The sequence below is a fragment of the Mytilus galloprovincialis genome, chromosome 1 (assembly GCF_965363235.1).
Source record: "Mytilus galloprovincialis chromosome 1, xbMytGall1.hap1.1, whole genome shotgun sequence".
Classification (NCBI taxonomy): domain Eukaryota; kingdom Metazoa; phylum Mollusca; class Bivalvia; order Mytilida; family Mytilidae; genus Mytilus; species Mytilus galloprovincialis.
Window position 1 is genome coordinate 39203420 of NC_134838.1, and position 18842 is coordinate 39222261.

At 31.6% G+C, this 18842-nt stretch overlaps 1 protein-coding gene across 8 annotated transcripts in view; it reads right to left on the reverse strand.

The window, feature by feature from the left end:
• Positions 1–18842, reverse strand: part of LOC143073759 (SLIT-ROBO Rho GTPase-activating protein 3-like) — a 62147-nt gene that overhangs the window by 22549 nt on the left and 20756 nt on the right. For 4 of the 8 annotated variants that reach the window (XM_076249530.1, XM_076249546.1, XM_076249518.1 and 1 more), the window contains exons 2-4: positions 3723–3906; positions 3053–3218; positions 210–272 (exon numbers count right to left, since the gene is read on the reverse strand). In XM_076249530.1, the coding sequence (XP_076105645.1) occupies positions 210–272; positions 3053–3218; positions 3723–3906 (413 nt within the window). Of the gene's footprint in view, positions 1–209; positions 273–3052; positions 3219–3722; positions 3907–8840; positions 8927–11783; positions 13288–14807; positions 14848–18842 lie in introns of those variants that run through there. The other 4 variants (XM_076249552.1, XM_076249524.1, XM_076249564.1 and 1 more) reach the window with 4 other exon arrangements.

Consider the following 18842-nt stretch of genomic DNA (forward strand, 5'->3'; position numbering starts at 1 on the left):
TAAATAAAGGTGCTTAGTAAAGATAAATAAATGCTGATTCACTAAAATTTCCTTATTTTAAATGAATCATGTATGTCTCCCATCTTATTAATTTCTTCTCCAATAAATCAATACCAATAGACAGTAGTGTCATGTCAATGTTCTCACCTGCTTACATAATCAGGTCAAAGGTCAATCTTATCAGCTGTTTTTAACAGGTATTTACTTACACTTTGTAACTCTGTTAATGCCTTCATTATTTCTTCATGGCTTTCATCACCAACATTTTTACACTAAAATTAGACAAAAGTATACTGTTACACAGCAAGTTACCAACGAATAGATCACTTAAACATGTAAACATTGTGTAACACAGCAAGTTACCCACGAACAGATCACTAAAAACATGTAAACATTGTATAACACATGGTGATTTAAGTGACCTTGCATCATTAATTATAACTACTTTCTCAGCTTCTGTTGCAGATGTCTATTTAATATATTAAAACATGCATGAAAAGGGATCCTCCTTATCAATTTCTTAAAGCTACTTCCTTCTAAATGAATTCCACCCAAATCTTTATAAAATTTGTTAAAAGAAAAAAATACTGTGTAGGAGACCCATTGATGGCCTTTGTTGTTTTTGCTCTTTGGTCAGGTTGTTGTCTTTTTGACACATTCCCATTTTCTATTCCCAATTTTGTTTTTTATAACTTGAAATATAAAGATTTACAAATATTGTTTTATTTATTTTTTATTTTTGTTTTGCCTATATGATATTCAATATCAGAGGGTTACATATAAGTTATATTTTCATTACAAAATTACCGGTAGGTGTTTTAATAAGATTTGTTGCTGTGTAAACTTAAATCATGAAAGCGAACAAAAAAAACCAGTTATACATATTTTTACACTTATAAATGCTTTTTACTATCCCACACATTTATTTGTTAGGTTTGGGTGTAGTTACAGAACTTAAGAAGAGTTATCCATGAAGAAACATTGGGTTCAGTAATCAAGTGTTATGCGACCACAAAGTTTATATTCACCTACGTGTATTATGTTATCAATTACATTTAATATAATATACATTGTACGAAAATTTTATGATATGGATGCAATTTCCCACAGAGAAAACTCTTCTTTTAATATTTGTATTAAATTGAATATTTCAGCTGCAAATTAAAACTTGCACGGTCATTTAGTGAAACATTAAGTCTCACAATCCCCCTTCCTTATAAAATCTTAGACAGGTGTTAAAAACATTCATTACGGTCCATATCTCAGGTAAAAATGATATCAATCATTTATTGTCTAGTCCACAACCCACTTCAGAATGAATTTAAATAAATATGGATTAAATATCTTTTATATTTCTGGGTCATTTAGATAATATACATTCCCTCTTATGAAATTACATATAGGCCTGGCGAACTTTAGACAATGTTACAGAAAATATACCAAGAAAAAACCTAAATGAAGTAATAAAATACTAAGATGTTTAACTAAACCCATTCATAGCTACTTTTTAATTCTACCCTTTTGATCTTTCTTGTACATATTTTACATATTAAAGTTATTGCAGTTTTGTCATGGATGACTGACTACAGTTGCAGTTGTTGTTCTGTCATTGATCTTAAAACCGGCTTTTGGTTAATATAAGAGAACTAAACATATTTAATGGTGGTGGATCAATTTCTATTAAATATAATAACATGACACATCAAAATTATGAGTTTTATGATCTTCAAAATTCAATAAATGACATCCTACTCATGTTTTCTATCATTATACTTTAAAATAAATTACTTATCGACAAAATGTTTCATAATTGGTTAAAATTTAGCTATTTTCATAAAAACAAGAGGGAAATGACATCATTAATTTACACATTTTGTATAATATACCAACAAGAGGTAAATAAAAAGGAAATTACTGATAGGAAAGAGTAATTACGTTTATCATGATCAAATCTGACAGAGGATCTGCCTATGTTTGTTGTGAATATTTTGCTTCACACACCATTATGGTCTAAAGAGGTCACAATCAGTTTTTTATCAACCTAATAACCTCCTACCAGATTATATCAAAATATTATTATCTACCAAAAAAAATCTATTTTTTTTATGAAACACTTAGATTTTTTATTAAATGATTAGCACTACATGTAGAAGACCACAATGGAAAATGTACAAGTAAAGAATCATTATAATCTATACTTGATTAGGTCCATATAAGGCAAAAAAGACAACCAGCCATCTAATTATGACCACCTTGTGTGGTCTCATGCACCCCTCAAGTACAGGAGGTCATGGGTTCCAATACAGGTTAGGTCCAACAAAGACTTTAAAATTGTATTTGCTGCTTCTCCACTAAGTACAAATCATTAAAGGAGTAAAGGCTCCGAGTTAGAATAATGTGTCTAGGTACAGTGACATGTCATTCTGTAGACCATGTAAACTACTAAGTTACAAATCATTAAAGGAGTAAAGGCTCAGAGTTAGAATAATGTGTCTAGGTACAGTGACATGTCATTCTGTAGACCATGTAAACTACCAAGTTACAAATCATTAAAGGAGTAAAGGCTCAGAGTTAGAATAATGTGTCTAGATACAGTGACATGTCATTCTGCAGACAATGTAAACTACCAAGTTACAAATCATTAAAGGAATAAAGGCTGAGAGTTAGAATAATGTGTCTAGGTACAGTGACATGTCATTCTGCAGACCATGTAAACTACCAAGTAACAAATCAGGCTCAGTATGTCAATCTAGTACATAGCAGGGATACACATAATATCATGTTCTCATTTTGAAAATGCATGTAATTTGTTGTTGAATGTTTAACAGACAACCAACAATATGTTTAACAGACAACCAACATTATTATCAGCTAATCATATCTATTGTGCAATTTGTGTTACATAATAGAATTCAGCAACATCAGTTTTGACCATTATCTGAAAATTTTGCATGTTTAATACATGTCACCTTCAATGTAAGAGACTATCATATGTGTGTAATGTGACATTTTGTCAATCACTAGTTACTGATTCACTTGACTTATGCCTTACTCTATTAAATATTCTCCTGGAATTGTCTATGATGTCACCAAGCCTATGAGCTAACTGGTTATTGCAGACATCTCCATAGGAACCATGATCTCGGCTTTCTTTCTTGGTAATATCTAACAGCTGCTGCCAGCATGTAAACGTGGAGAACAGAGACCAATGTTCACGTCTGAAAAGAACAAATTTGTATTAAATGATGGCATGTAAATGTGGAGAACAGAGACCAATGTTCACGTCTGAAAAGAACAAACTTGTATCAAATGGTTTCTTTATAATGTGTATAATGATGACTTAAAAGAAAGTAATATAAAAAATTAAATGGCTCGTATCAAATGTTACCCATCTTTCTATTGTCAATTTTTAATCGCAGGATTTATTATGATCATTAATTTTCAAACTCAAAGGCTTAAGAAAGATTTTGAAATAAGATAGTTTTTTACTGTAAGTAGCTAGGAAAGGTGCCTGTCACCACTTTGGTCTGTGAAAATAGCCATCCTGAATGTTTTTCTTCTTTAAATGTGACAAATAATAGCCCTCAATACCTACCCTAGAAATAGTCAAAATATTTGAAAATGTGAGAATGTTATGGTAACAGCAATTCATAGAGTCCTGTGTTTGCTACATTTAAGTTGTATGTGTAGAAGATAGTTTATATGTTTGCAAGCTATCTTACTTTTGTTTTTCTTGTCGGTGCCGTAACTTTGTACTTTTCACTAATTTTTCTAAATTTCTTGAATATTCCAGTTCTACTTCTGCCTTCCGTCGGAAAAATTCCTGAATTTCCTGTACCATGGCCACCTGAATTTCTAGACGATTTTCCAGACATCTTAATTGTTCGTTGAGTTGATTGCGTATATCTGAAGAAGATAAAAGTAAATACATGTAGTTTTTATTTTTGCAATATTGGTTTTTTTTTTAATGCATATATGCAAAATTGCTGGTATCGCCATCAAAAACTTTTTTTATACTGCTTACTTCTCCTGTACAGTAAAGATAAAAGGTAATCGTCAAGGTGACCAACACATTTGAGGCTGTAAAAATACTTTATACAAGTTATTGAAAAGAAACACTTCCTATGCCTCACTGCTTCAAACTTTACTGCTACTATAAAATATAACTATATAGACCAAGTACAAAGAGAACTAGATGGAATTCAATAAAACTTCATGCTATGCAATCTTTACTCAGCCATAATAATTATTTATATACACAAAGTAGGTGTTCAATTTTATACTAGCAACACCCCTCTGACTGACTTAACATCAAAGATCATTGAGTTTATTCAAATAAAACTAAGTTCAACTGCAATATGTTTTCATAACGAATCATAACTTTCTGAAGGTTAATATCCTTAAAGGAGTTAAACATTTACAACATTATCCTACTATAAACATGCATAGCTCACAATATTTTTGACAAAACTTGAATATGGACTTCTATCATGAAACCTAGACAGCGAAACAATTTTTAAGAAAGAAGAAAAAAGAATGACTTATGGTAGAACCTTGTTATCTTATCATAAATTGATATTTATGAGGAAAAATATCAGCTATGAATATGAAATATTCCCTGAAGGTCTATATTGAAAGTATCCATTTCTTTAGTTCAAAGTCAATCAATTTGCATAAAACATATTTCACTCAAGGATAAACAGACTGACATACTTAATTCTTTATAAAATCAATTTCATAACTTCTAAAGTTACTCTCAGACTGCACTTAGTAACATCATTATACCCGGTAATCATAATGTAATATTATTAGCAATGTTATTAGCAAAGAGGTTTTGGAGTAGTCCTGCTTTTGGTTTCATTGACAAGTTTACTGAGGAATATGGCTCCAAAATACTGATAAATGATAAATGATCATAGATAGTCCATTGCCCAATTTATTTCCTCCTTACAATAATGTTAAATGCATTTGAGGGTTCAATAGTAAGCCATAACAACCAAACTGTCATATGTGATATGGCTCTGGTGGGCAACTAAGATGTTTTATCATAACAACCAAACCAACAACTTGTTACAGTCAGATTGGTGGACTGTTGTGGGGGAACAAAAATATGTTACTACTCCAGTCCAAGCTACTACAACCAAACAAACAACTATTAAAGCTAGATGTGTGGACCGTTGTTGGGAACAAAGACATGTCAATGCTCTTAGCCACAACACACAAACCATCAATTCTTAGGGTCAGTTTTGTGGACTGTTGTGGCGAACAAAGACATGGCAAGGCTCCCCAAGCTACAACAACCAAACCAACAACTCATTGAGTCAGATGTGTGGACTGTTGTGGGGAACAAAGATAAGTCAAGGTTTCAAGCCACAACAAACACACCAATAACTATTTAATTCAAATGTGTTGGATGTTGTGGTGAACACAGATATGATCCTCCGAATATTTGTGTTTCCCAAGGAATGTAAGCAGTTTTCTATAAATCTTAAGTACACCTACATATATATTTTCATATAATATTATATAATATGCATATCATTTTGGTCACTGAATGTTAGTTAATTCAGAATGATTTTCTTACTACCAGTTCAACTGGAGTGGGTCTGTGAGACATGTGTTGTATTATATTGAATAAATTGTTTTCTGCATGATCTATTCATTATCCTTTTTCCATACTTCATTCTTTTCTAATTACATTGTATTTGCAAACAGTTACACCTTCAAAAATTCGAAGGAAAACTGATTAAAATCCAAATGCATATTGATTATTGTAAGAATTTGGCAAAGAGAATGCTTTGTAACTTGTGGTTTTTCCTCTTTTGTCTTTCACAATATGAAAACCAAACAAATACCTGTACGTCAGACATCAGCACTTATCCTAACCTATTATTCTTAATTACTCAAAACAATTTATTTCTATATATAATTCAATGAAATGGAAGGCACATGTAATTCTTGGACATGTGTTCAGGTTTTTCTGTACTGTGATGTTGTTTTTCTATTTTCCATAATATTTACTTTCATTGTTAAACATGTTTACTTGTCAAGGCAAATGAACCATTATCTTCATGTGACCTTCATAGATCATGATCTAATGATTATGAATTCATAATAAATGAGTCAATCTTTTAATGAGGTGACTTTACATATTTGTATTATATAAAGAAAGGTGACAGCTTTTCCAATTATACAGTTTTACATCTTCTAGCAATTATATGCTTAATATGGCCGTCCATGCAATGTTTGGCCAGCTATATTTCCAATTAAGAGGAGAATGTTTAACATTTTCTGGAGAATACATGAACAATCAAAAGACACCATCTTGTCAAAATCAATCAAAGCTCACTAATTGAACTTTCTGTCAATCATTGTCCCCTGAATGAGATTTGCAGCGATAATGAACAACTAAAACCTTAATAAGTTTTTCCATTATGTTGCCCCTTTCCCAGATGTGACCAACGAGAATTGACCTTTCTCAGAAACATGTGAAAAGCAGTGGTTCAATCAATAATTGCTGATGTTTACAAAGGCTTTAATATTAATAACACATAGCTGAGAGGGTGATAAAGCAGATTGTTACCCTAGAAAATAACATTGTCATGAAGGCAAGGGGTAACAATCTACTTGATATCCCTTCAATGCATGTGTTATCACAATACTGAATTTTTTGTTACAAGTCTTTTAAATTATAAATTAAAAGTAATAATGTATGATGTCATATATATACAAAAGGTATTCTTTAGTACACATTTTAAAATAACGAAATTGCCTTCATTATCAATTGTACATGTTGTATGTGCATTTCCAAAATCAAATAATAAATACATGTATACTGAATGTCTGAAATCTGAAAACTTAAATCATTTAAAAGCAATTAAGTTAAAAGAACTCTAATTTGAATGCCAAAAAATCAACTCTTTAAGATGCAATTGAACATTGGGATGTTTATCTTAGAATCTTTTTGGCAAATGAAAATTTCACAGTAGTCAATATCAAAGATATATCTAGATCTGGACAATACAAAAACCACTTGGAACTTGGGTATTAATATCCCCAGGGAACATTCCAGTCTACTAGCAGGGTCAGTGTATCAAAAACAAATAACTATCAGTCCAATCCAAAAATATTGGGTAATAGGGTAGTAAATGTCCTAGGGAACAGTCTACTAGCAGGGTCAGTGTATCAATAACAAATTACTATCAGTCTAATCCAAAAATATTGGGTAATAGGGTAGTAAATGTCCTAGGGAACAGTTTACTAGCAGGGTCAGTGTATCAAAAACAAATAACTATCAGTCCAATCCAAAAATATTGGGTAATAGGGTAGTAAATGTCCTAGGGAACAGTTTACTAGCAGGGTCAGTGTATCAAAAACAAATAACTATCAGTCCAATCCAAAAATATTGGGTAATAGGGTAGTAAATGTCCTAGGGAACAGTCCACCAGCAGGGTCAGTGTATCAAAAACAAATAACTATCAGTCTAATCCAAAAATATTGGGTAATAAATATGGTAGTATAAGTAAATGTCCTAGGGAACAGTCCACCAGCAGGGTCAGTGTATCAAAAACAAATAATTATCAGTCCAATCCAAAAATATTGGGTAATAGGGTAGTAAATGTCCTAGGGAACAGTCTACTAGCAGGGTCAGTGTATCAAAAACAAATTACTATTAGTCTAATCCAAAAATATTGGGTAATAGGGTAGTAAATGTCCTAGGGAACAGTCCACCAGCAGGGTCAGTGTATCAATAACAAATTACTATCAGTCTAATCCAAAAATATTGGGTAATAGGGTAGTAAATGTCCTAGGGAACAGTCTACTAGCAGGGTCAGTGTATCAAAAACAAATAACTATCAGTCCAATCCAAAAATATTGGGTAATAGGGTAGTAAATGTCCTAGGGAACAGTCCACCAGCAGGGTCAGTGTATCAAAAACAAATAACTATCAGTCCAATCCAAAAATATTGGGTAATAGGGTAGTAAATGTCCTAGGGAACAGTCTACTAGCAGGGTCAGTGTATCAAAAACAAATAACTATTAGTCTAATCCAAAAATATTGGGTAATAGGGTAGTAAATTTTCTATGGGAACAGTCCAGCATGCAGCCAGCAGAGTATCAAGGCTTAACTAAAAATTCAGTCAAAGATTAAGAAGGAGTCTATTCCTTTTATCCAAAATGCCATTAGGTACTTTAAATTTTCTGAAAACTTCTTTCAAACTTGATGACCATCAAATACTTAGTGAAGATAGAGAGGAAAAAGATACATTAATATCATTACTGTACACTCCCCTGACCCCTTTCTCTGCAATGATTCATTTATCCCTATCATCTTTAATACTTCAATCATGTACATGTGTACTCTATTGTCCAATTTCATACTTTAAAAGATACATCCTCCTGCCCCCAGACTTCTATAGCTCAAGGTAATGTCAGCCCTGCTATATCAATTACTTCCTTGATACATATAGCATGTCATAACAAAGAGATATTGCACTAAAAAAATAATATATTCTCACTGTCAATTAATTCAAATGTACAAAAAATCCCACACTATTTTATTATACGACTTTATAAAGATAAATAGAAAAAAAATAATAGTCTTATTTCCTTGTTTTATAACAAATGTATGATTTCACTTTCAATGCAGAAATGTGAAACGAAAACATTTGAGAAGTGTGGAAAACATCTTTTAGAAGCCATTTATGACATCTTTCTCCACTTCAAATATGCTGCGTACATCTTGAACAGTTGAATGTCTGCCTGACATATACGACAATGTGTCAAACATCGTTGGTACTAATTAATGAGATGAATTAATTAACAAATCTACTAATTACCTGACGATTTTAGAGGTCTCATGTCTAATTATCATCCAGACTGTTTACAACACAACTAACTCCATTGTACTAAGGAAACAGCATGCTGTGTGTACACATGAAGGGAAGAGTTCAAAGTTAAAACAGGTTTATGTCAGTATGGTATAAATGTTGCAAAAACATGTGAAAGTTAAAGGTTAAAATTAGGTTTTTTTTAGTACATGTCAAGAATAAACATCCATTTAGTAGTGGATGACATGTTCTCTAATTTCAATTACAGAACCAAACTGTTTGCAGTTTGACAAAATATTTTCCAAAAGCATCTATGCAATTTATTATCCCATGCACATATTGTATGAAATAAAAAAATTATTAAATATTCTTTTATTTTTTTTTAAACCAACCTCTATTATCTATTAAATCATGTCATTATCATTGAAAAGATATAGAAATATCAAGGCTTTTCTTTAGGCTGCCTGATTTAATCAATAAATATTTATTGTGGTTTCCTTATGTCCAGTCTCCAGTGTCCATAGGAACCTTGCCAAGAAACCCAGGCTTTTCATTAGTTTTATAAAGTGATGGGTGTAAGCAGCTTTAGTTTAGGAAAAGGAAAACCTCATCCTTATAACAGGAAACTAACACCTTGAGACGTTCCCCAAGTAATAGTGATGATGGTGATAAGATTTGAAATGTTATCACAATATCAGAATATAAGAAGATGCCATCTTGATTTTGAAGTCCTGGTGATTACACATCTGGTTTTGTACACACTTTAAATAATGCATGTAAACAGATGTTTTTTCATCAACATAACTTAGGGAATTACCTTTGCTTCAATAATTATGTAAATCATCCATGAACATTGATTTATCAAATACTTGCATTAATTTAATTTCCAATTTGCTAGTATATCAAGTTTAGGAAGGAATGCAAGTTTGATCAAATTCAAAACATAAATTATTTTTGCAGTGTTGTTTAATTTCTCTTTTATCAGTGTGTAACTTCAGATCAAACAAATCTATTGTGCTTAAATCAAGAAATGAAAGTAAAATAAACTTCATTTAAGTGTCTTTACCAGAGGTTCTGTGCAGCAGCACCTACCCAATAGTTCTTTGAAAACAATTAATGAAAACTGATTTCAGCACCTACCCAATAGTTCTTAGAAAACAATTAATGAAAACTGATTTCAGCACCTACCCAATAGTTCTTAGAAAACAATTAATGAAAACTGATTTCAGCACCTACCCAATAGTTCTTAGAAAACAATTAATGAAAACTGATTTCAGCACCTACCCAATAGTTCTTAGAAAACAATTAATGAAAACTGATTTCAGCACCTACCCAATAGTTCTTAGAAAACAATTAATGAAAACTGATTTCTTTATAAAAATGTGTAGAGTATACTTAGTGAGTTTTTAGTGTACCCCTGATTAAGCTAACATAAGGGATTTCTCCAAAACACAACAGAATCACCTATCATTTTCATGTATGCTTTTATTTACAAATTGAAACAAATCATGCTACAGGAATAAGTAAATATTTGTCCAACCATTTATTTGATACATTGATAGATTTAACATTTATCAACAGACATAGTATCCATGGCCAGAACACCCACATTTATAAGCCATGTGCCAGAGCTGTGGTCAGTTGATGAGAGCCAGGCATCCAGTCATAGTAAATAACCATCTATATCAGATGCCAACTAGACAACAAATCAACATGATCAAACTATGGCCAATGACCAAAGGTCAAATGTTTACAAATTAAAAAGATTTATGTACTAGAGAAACTCATCATGTCCATCAGGTGTTGGTCAAGTGGAAGGTAATGGTCAGTTTTCAATTTATCAGAAATCTGATAACTGACCAGCCTAATTGGCCAATTTGATTAAAAGGCCATGCAGAAAAAGTGAAAAGTACATTCCAAATTAGCATTTAACCTACAAAATTAAATCTTAAACGGGGTAAATTGACCAATCAATAAAAGATTTGGTATTTACAATGGAAAATGGCTATTGATCAAGTAATGATACTATTTATATACAACAAAGGGGTCCTCTCTTATTATTGGTAAATAATTTGATGTTTACTATGTAAACATATAACAAATCCAATTTATTTCTGTTTATTTATACAAGCCTGCAGGTAAAAGGTGTATATATCTTATTAACTTTACACTTTCTGAACTTATAGTGGAAGATTAAGGCTTTATCAATGAAAAAATATTAAAATATTTAATACTTTCATCAAAAGCTTAGTGATTTTGTTGACTCAAATATTTCCGAATACATGACCGTTTCAGGGGGGGGGAAAGGTTGACAAAAATATATCAACTTATGAGAAAGCCTTCAGACATGGTATGTAAGAGGAGTTTCAATTAACACATTTTATCATGAAATCTTATGACACATATAGATATATAAAAATTGTAGCATTTTGAGACTCTTGAATCAATTTCACAGATACTGCAGATTCACAGATGTAAGACACTTCCCCAATGAATAAAAGAATTATTTTCATTATTTATCATGTTTATGAATAAAAGAAACTGTTTTTACTATCAAGTTGATATAAGAGAGCATACATTACAATTAGTTTTGTCATGTTGTGATAAAACAAAAGCTGGTCGTGCTGTGAATTTTATCAAGATTTATTCTTAGAGATAAATATTATATAGTACGTCCAATAAACTATAAGGAGTTCTTTCTATAAGTCTCAGTTTTCTAAAATTCAATATCCTGTTACTTACAAGTCAACATCTCTATGCCATAACTTGTTTTTCTGTTACTCCACATGTTTTTCAAATAAAATTCAACAATATTGGTTAAAATATTTCCCCTTTGAAACATTTACAAATATGGAACTAAATAGATGTTGACATTTATAAAAGACAACCATATATGTAGCAGTGCTGAGCTACCATTAAAATAACCATATATGGATATAAAGTAAACCATACCCAAAAGTCTTGGCCCCACTGGTACCACATCTTCAGCTGGTAAATAACAAGCAAATAGCGAAACCCGTTGACGTGTTCTCATTTTGAATATTCCAAATAAACAAACTATCCGAATCACAGCACTATATTCAGGTTTCTCTCCTAGATATTGACTTCTTTATGTTCCATATATACCTGTATTCAATTCAATGGTACAAAATCCATATGGTATTTTCCATAACAATTCATTTGTATTATCACACAACAATTTTTCACACAATTGTCAGTTTAACTGTGTACATACACAGTTGTTACAAGTAAGGAAATTTCTCCCAATCAATAAAAAGAAGACAGCGTCACTTGAATCCATAAGAAATAAGCCTAAGATGAGGCAATCAACACCAGTATTGTATAATGTGTATTGGTTTTATTATAAATGGTCAATACTTTCACATAAGCGCTATGTCTGGACAGTATCAGTACTTATTGTGTGCGGCAACACCTATTTTCAATAATTATACTACAACGATGGCAAAGTAACCATTATAATACAAACCAACCTTGAAAATGTACAAAGGCACTGCTAATCCTTAGATTACAACTAATCCATTAGATATTATTGCATTTATTTTTTAACTTATATTTGTCCCATTTAAGCTTCAAAATCCAAAGTCATGAATATCTATGTGAAATTAAAGTTGATTGGCTTTGCAATTTCACTGAAAGCACATTTCTTTTGAAGTATATAACATTTCAATGCTTTGACAATACAAATACAACAAAAAAATGTGCTTCAATTCCCAGTAGTATCCTTTCAATGTGATTAAGTTAGAGAAACATTATAGATATCCATAGCAACAATTTCTATATTCCAGAAATGAATTCGATTTCTATCATGAATGATCCATGTCCTATCTAGATATACAAATACGATACTGTCCAACTGACTGAATAGGTTAACATTCATAGGCCAATTATACACGCTTTGTTTACCCACGACATTTCTGAAGGTAATAATGAAAATCTCTACATCCTTTCAAGGTGTCCACATACACTTTTATTTCTATTGACTTATTTTCACCTTTTAAATCTTCTTTAATAAATAAGAGGGCAGTTCTATCCAAACATGAAATAAAAACACAACCTCCGAAATTTTGTCCACATATATATATACTTTTATTTCTATTGACTTATTTTCACCTTTTAAGTCTTTTCTAATAAAATACGAGGGCAGTTATCCAACATGAAATAAAAACACAACCTCCAGCTATTTAGAAAACTCCCTGTATATGTAAGCCTTCTGTTTGAGTTTTTTACAAGTCCGTTTTAATTTACAACAAGCCAGAAGGTACAATAAAATGTATCTATATTTTTATCAATCAGCTGATGTAATCTAAGCTTACAGCAAATTGAGCACTCCCCTTTGTTTTAAATTAAACTTCATTCACATATTATCCAAAATCTTTTGTTATTGGGAAATCTCTCAAATGACAAAAAAGAATAACGAGATCAGTTTCAGATTGTCATTCATTCCAAACCAATATGGAAACTCCTCAATCACAATTCCATTTCTAGTACTAACTGTATCAACTTGACGTCACACTTTTCCAAAATTGTTTCAAGTCAGTTAATCTGTCTTTTGGCTTTTGTAAAGCAAACTTTTGTAGTGTAGATTTCCTGCAAACTTCAAATCCTTTAAATTTTGTTAAATGTGAGTCATTACATCAAACAGGCAGCCTTGTATTAATGATGAAAGGATTTACTGTGCAGATTTATACAAAAATCTTTAATATTATCGTTCAAATTTCTCTAAAAATAGCATCCCAAGATAAACAGATGGAAGTTGGACATCAAGCATATGGAACATATTACACAAAACAGAGACTGTCTTCATGTGTTATACAAAGAAAATGTCAACAACATCTAAAATTGCTAATGTCACGTTTGTATACTTTTATTAATGTCAATTTTAAGAGGTGACCAAATTGTTTACAATGTTAATGAATGAGGATGAGACTAAATGTGATCTGCCATTATAGTCAGCACCTCCCTGCATTCAAATTTTGTAAGTTTTAAAAAAAAAAATAATTCCTTGTGGCACTTTGCCATCAAATTTTAAACTTTCAGTCAGTCTCACTTTTTTTGTGTACTGGCATAGAAATTTAAGTATTTGGCATGAACATACAAATTGTTGTCAAAACAAAAGGGCTATAACTCTAAATCTAAACAAAGATTCACTAATTGCAAACCACAGTGGAACCTGTCTACAACTAGAAAATTCCCTCACAATCATTGGACATGTCTGGTTTAGACAAACTCAATTACTAAGTTGGTTCTGATACAGAAGTTCAGATTTTGATTTGAAAATTAGGTTCGGTTTAAAAAGATATTTCAATTATATTCTTGTAACTAGTCTCTCTGAAGCTGTTTTCTTAATTGATACCAAAACATTCAGACAAAAAAGGAGGGCAAAGATGTCAAGATTCCAAAGAGGGGGACAAGGGGATAACAAAAGTCCACAAGACCACAGCTGATATTGAGTGTAGTTCACTCTTTTTTAATGCTTGTGACAAGACACCACACAGAAAACTACCCGTAAAGGTTGAGCAATTCTATTCCAACTCCAGGCCATCAGAAGAATTAGTTGACGTTACTCTTGTAGCACCATTGGTTTTGCTCATGGCATAAGTAAACAGATATTCCATCCCACTCAACCAAATTATGCATATTCATGTGTATCTACATGTAATTTCATTTCATAAAACAAATGCACAATCATGCCTATACAAGATTTGTAACTTCTTGAATATTTAAAATTTGTGTTACCTCTGTACCCACAAAAATTGGTTTACGACAACTGTTAATGAATCTAATGTAGGTTAACATTTTTCACAGCAACTTAGATTAATACTTCCTTCTATGTCAAAAATATATTTATATACAAATGAAAAAAGTCATCATGAAATAGATAATTTCTGTGGAAAAAAAAACAAAAAAAAGTCTTAAATTTAGTAACGATAAGCTTGAATACTTGCAAAAACTTACTTAATCTTCTCTTGACTGAAGCCATTACACACACACGACAACAACACTAAAACCAATTCATTATACACACTTCATTTTCAAGCAATCTATGAATTTCCTTCCCTTAAGTACTAAATAAAATAGGGCTAAATAAAATGAGAACACTTGAAACAATACCACTTACATTTATTTGTTTCCTGAAACCTTTATTTGGAATTATGACAGAAATTAATTGTTTATAAACATTATGCATGATTTTCACATTTTAAAATTAAAAAGTTTTACAAAAAAACAAAGACAAGAAATATACAACAGTAAATCATATTTATCGTGAGCTTTGCTTTTAACAAATCAAACATGTGGTGATTGGTCAACCTCAAAAGCAACCACAATCCCCCAAAACTTGGTGGTTGAAAGTCTGCAGGACATAGATAAGTGTAAATCTACGTGTAAGTGACAATATGGTATGTCAAATTAACAACTGTGAAATGGACCCAAATATAAAATATTTTGCATATTTAAAATCGATCATTCACAATGAAGAAAGGAGAAATCTACATATTTCTGATTTAAAAAGCTACAAGGAACAGCAGCTGTCACTCATCACAACACCTGAACTTGTAAAAATACATAATTATATTCCATCTGTCATCAACAACAATAATTGATCTCTAGACTGGAACTATTGATATTCAACAAGCTTTCAAGGTACCAGTCATTCCTGGTGCATTCTACTTTCTTATCATACCTATAGCTTCTAGTCAGGGTAATATGGGCTGGTAATATCTACATAATACATACAAATTATGTTAAAATAGCTATAATATACATTTTTGTATATTTAGTAAACTTTTAAACTAAGCGTGCCCTTTTCACGAAATTATATGTTGTTGGTTTCAAGTGATACATAAGCTTATAAGTTCCGATTACGAGAAGGAAGACATTTAACACATCCTCTTTTCTTCTTACTTAATACAAAAGCAAAGTATGAAAAGAGTGTCCAGATTAAGTGGAAATTTCTATCATTTATGAGACAGTAATTGTCCTCTTACCCATAAAATATCACTCAGCACACTACATGTATATATATGTAGACCTGTTTGTTATTCAAATAACCTAACTAGCCGTTGTTGTCCCTTCATATTTTATAATAAAATTTGTGTGGCAGATCCAGAATAAGAGGGGCAGGGTCCAGTCATGCTTCAGTGATTCCCAATATACAAATGTAATCAACCAAATTTTTCTCACTAAAAAAAAGGCTGTGTGGGGTCTGGCCCCCTGGAAAACCTCTAAAATCCGCCTCTGCATTTCCAGGGCTTTGGTGAGACACTAGTTTGAGAATAAAAATAGAGCTGTGCAACAAGTGCATGATATGTCAGTCACCCTTTTTCCTGGTCTTTATGCATGCTTTAAACATATTTGTATAATCAACAGTGGGAACTACTCTTGTAAGGTTAATGTATATTGGGTCATACATGGGCATTTAACACAGAATCCCTATGTGGATAAATTAGATTTATCTTTTCAGTGGAGGCTTAATGTACTGTTGAAAATGTTATCAATACAGACACATCCGTTACAACTATACATTTGTACATTGAATATATAAAAGAATAAAAATTATAAATACTAGTTACAAGTTCAGGAAGGAAGATATACTCGTTATAAATATACATTGATGAACTACTGTTGTAACCTCATAAATTTCTCTGTTTAGGGGACTTTTTTTTTTTACAAAATCTGTATGAATCTTTAGTCTACAACTGTTTCCAACATTGGTCAAGTTTTTGTCTCTGTGACACATTCCCTATTTCCATTGTCAATTTTTTTGTCCCTCAAATTATTCTTTTGTTTGAGCTAATGCAAAAATGTAATCCAAGGAACATATGGGCTTTAAAATAGTACCTTGGAGTGTGACATTCCAACTCAACTGATATCTCTAAAGAGCGTGACCTGGGTTTTGTTAAAGGCCAAATTTAATCCCCCCAAAAAAGCATGGTCAGATAATAGGAAATTCTAGAATGGTAGCATAGTCCAGCTGTCACTTTATTTCTTCCTGCACCTGATAATCTTTTGGTGTATCTTGTCTGTGCATTTCCTGTGGATCAGATAAGAAACTGTTTTGATTTAACTTGATGCCCTCAAATTTTAAAGAAACTTTGATTACAACTTATATTTATGTGTGTAAAGATTACTTTAGTCATGATTCAGGAGATGATATTCACAGCTATTTAACAGATTAACATATGTGCACATGCTTATTTTCATTGGCTTCTTCCAGTTGAAGATGTAACATTACCTAGATATGTTGCAATTGTCACTCCTGAATTTGCATCCGCATGTACAGTATTTTTGTTTTACCAAGTGCAGATCCAGGATTTTGAAAAAGGGTGGTGCGAAGCCGCAGTGTTCTCCCCAGGAAATTAAAGCACTGTGGTAGCCTGGTGCTTTATTTTCTATCTAAATGCTATATTTTTTGGGAAGCCAATGCTATGCTAATTTCCATGGTTCTATTTGAAAATTGTGTGGAGAACACTGAAAGGATTGATCATCAGCAACCAATGTTTGGAGCGATATATGTGCACATTTACAAAGTCTAGGAGATCCCCCCTAAATCTGCCTCTGTTTACATGTATCTAATATATTCTTTGTTAAGAAAAATTTCTAAGAATTGAAAATATATATATATTCAAAATATATGTGTACACTAAAAAAACTACATTTGCTACAATGTATTTATCAACTCTGACCATTATTTTGCTTCTAAAAATAGATCAAAGTTTTAAAAATTTCTTGCGAGTCTGTGCCAAATACCATTTGTCAATACAACTGATTAACTGATTTTTTACTTAAACTTTCACCAAGGCCAATGAAATTCATAACAAAAAGTAAATGTAGCATAACCACATGCCAGTAGAAGTGTCTGTGAGACCAACCCTAATCACTTTCTGATATTAATCATTAGCAGATAGATACAGGCTTATGAGTAAACATTATGATCAGTTCTGAGTGGCGGATTATTGATGAAATAAGTGTTTATTTATATATCATCAATATAGATTGTATTGACTCTGACAGATCAAGACCAACAGTTATTACAATCTCACCACTCAGTAAATAGATATGATGCTTCTGTCACCCACAGAAGTAAGGGGCTAGAAAAAGGGATTGAATTGATAACGATGGTTCTGTCACCTACAGATGTAAGGGGCTAGACAAAGGATTTTATTGATAACGATGGTTCTGTCACCCATATAGAAGTAAGGGCTATAAAAAGGATTTAATAATAAAATTTTTCTCTTCTATTTGGTTAATATATGGACATAAAGGTTCTTGCAATTGTTTTATTTGACATTCAAACTGACTAAAATCTCTGTACAGTATTAATTGAAGTTTCTTATTTTAATAAATTAAAGTCTCTTTATATGTTTACCAGAGTCCAACCTATCTATTTAAATTCTCAACATATATGGTACGATGTGGAACATTCAAATGCATTATGCAGTATGAAATACATGTACAATAGTTACTATTTCAATTCAAAAGTTCAAATATTTATCCATCAGTGTCATTCTGTACATGGAATCAAGTATCATTGCAATTCAAAAGACCTCAGAGAACCAATTTATATTTTATGACTTAAGCGTCTGTCCTTACAGCCACAACACGTTTGAGTAGCCTATCATACTCAGTCACAGAAATCAACCAATCAAAATACTGGATTTAGAGTTTCAAGCACTCAGCAGAATTCTATGAGTTAAATATCTGTGAACTCATCATTTAAGTTAGATCTTACTATAGAACACAGCGGTCTTATATTATTTACCAAATCTTAAAGGACCAATGTTTAAATATATACAAGTACTTCTTAAAATACAGGCAGGAAATCAGTGTAAGTGCTAATACTGACAGTTTAAAGGTCAAGTAACAGTTTAAAAGATTATACTTGTATAAATGTATGACCAGGCAATCATAATTGACCAACTTAATCTTCTTATAAATCTAACTGTAGGTTCTTAATATTTCAAAAGGAATTTGTCAGTGTAATAAATTCAC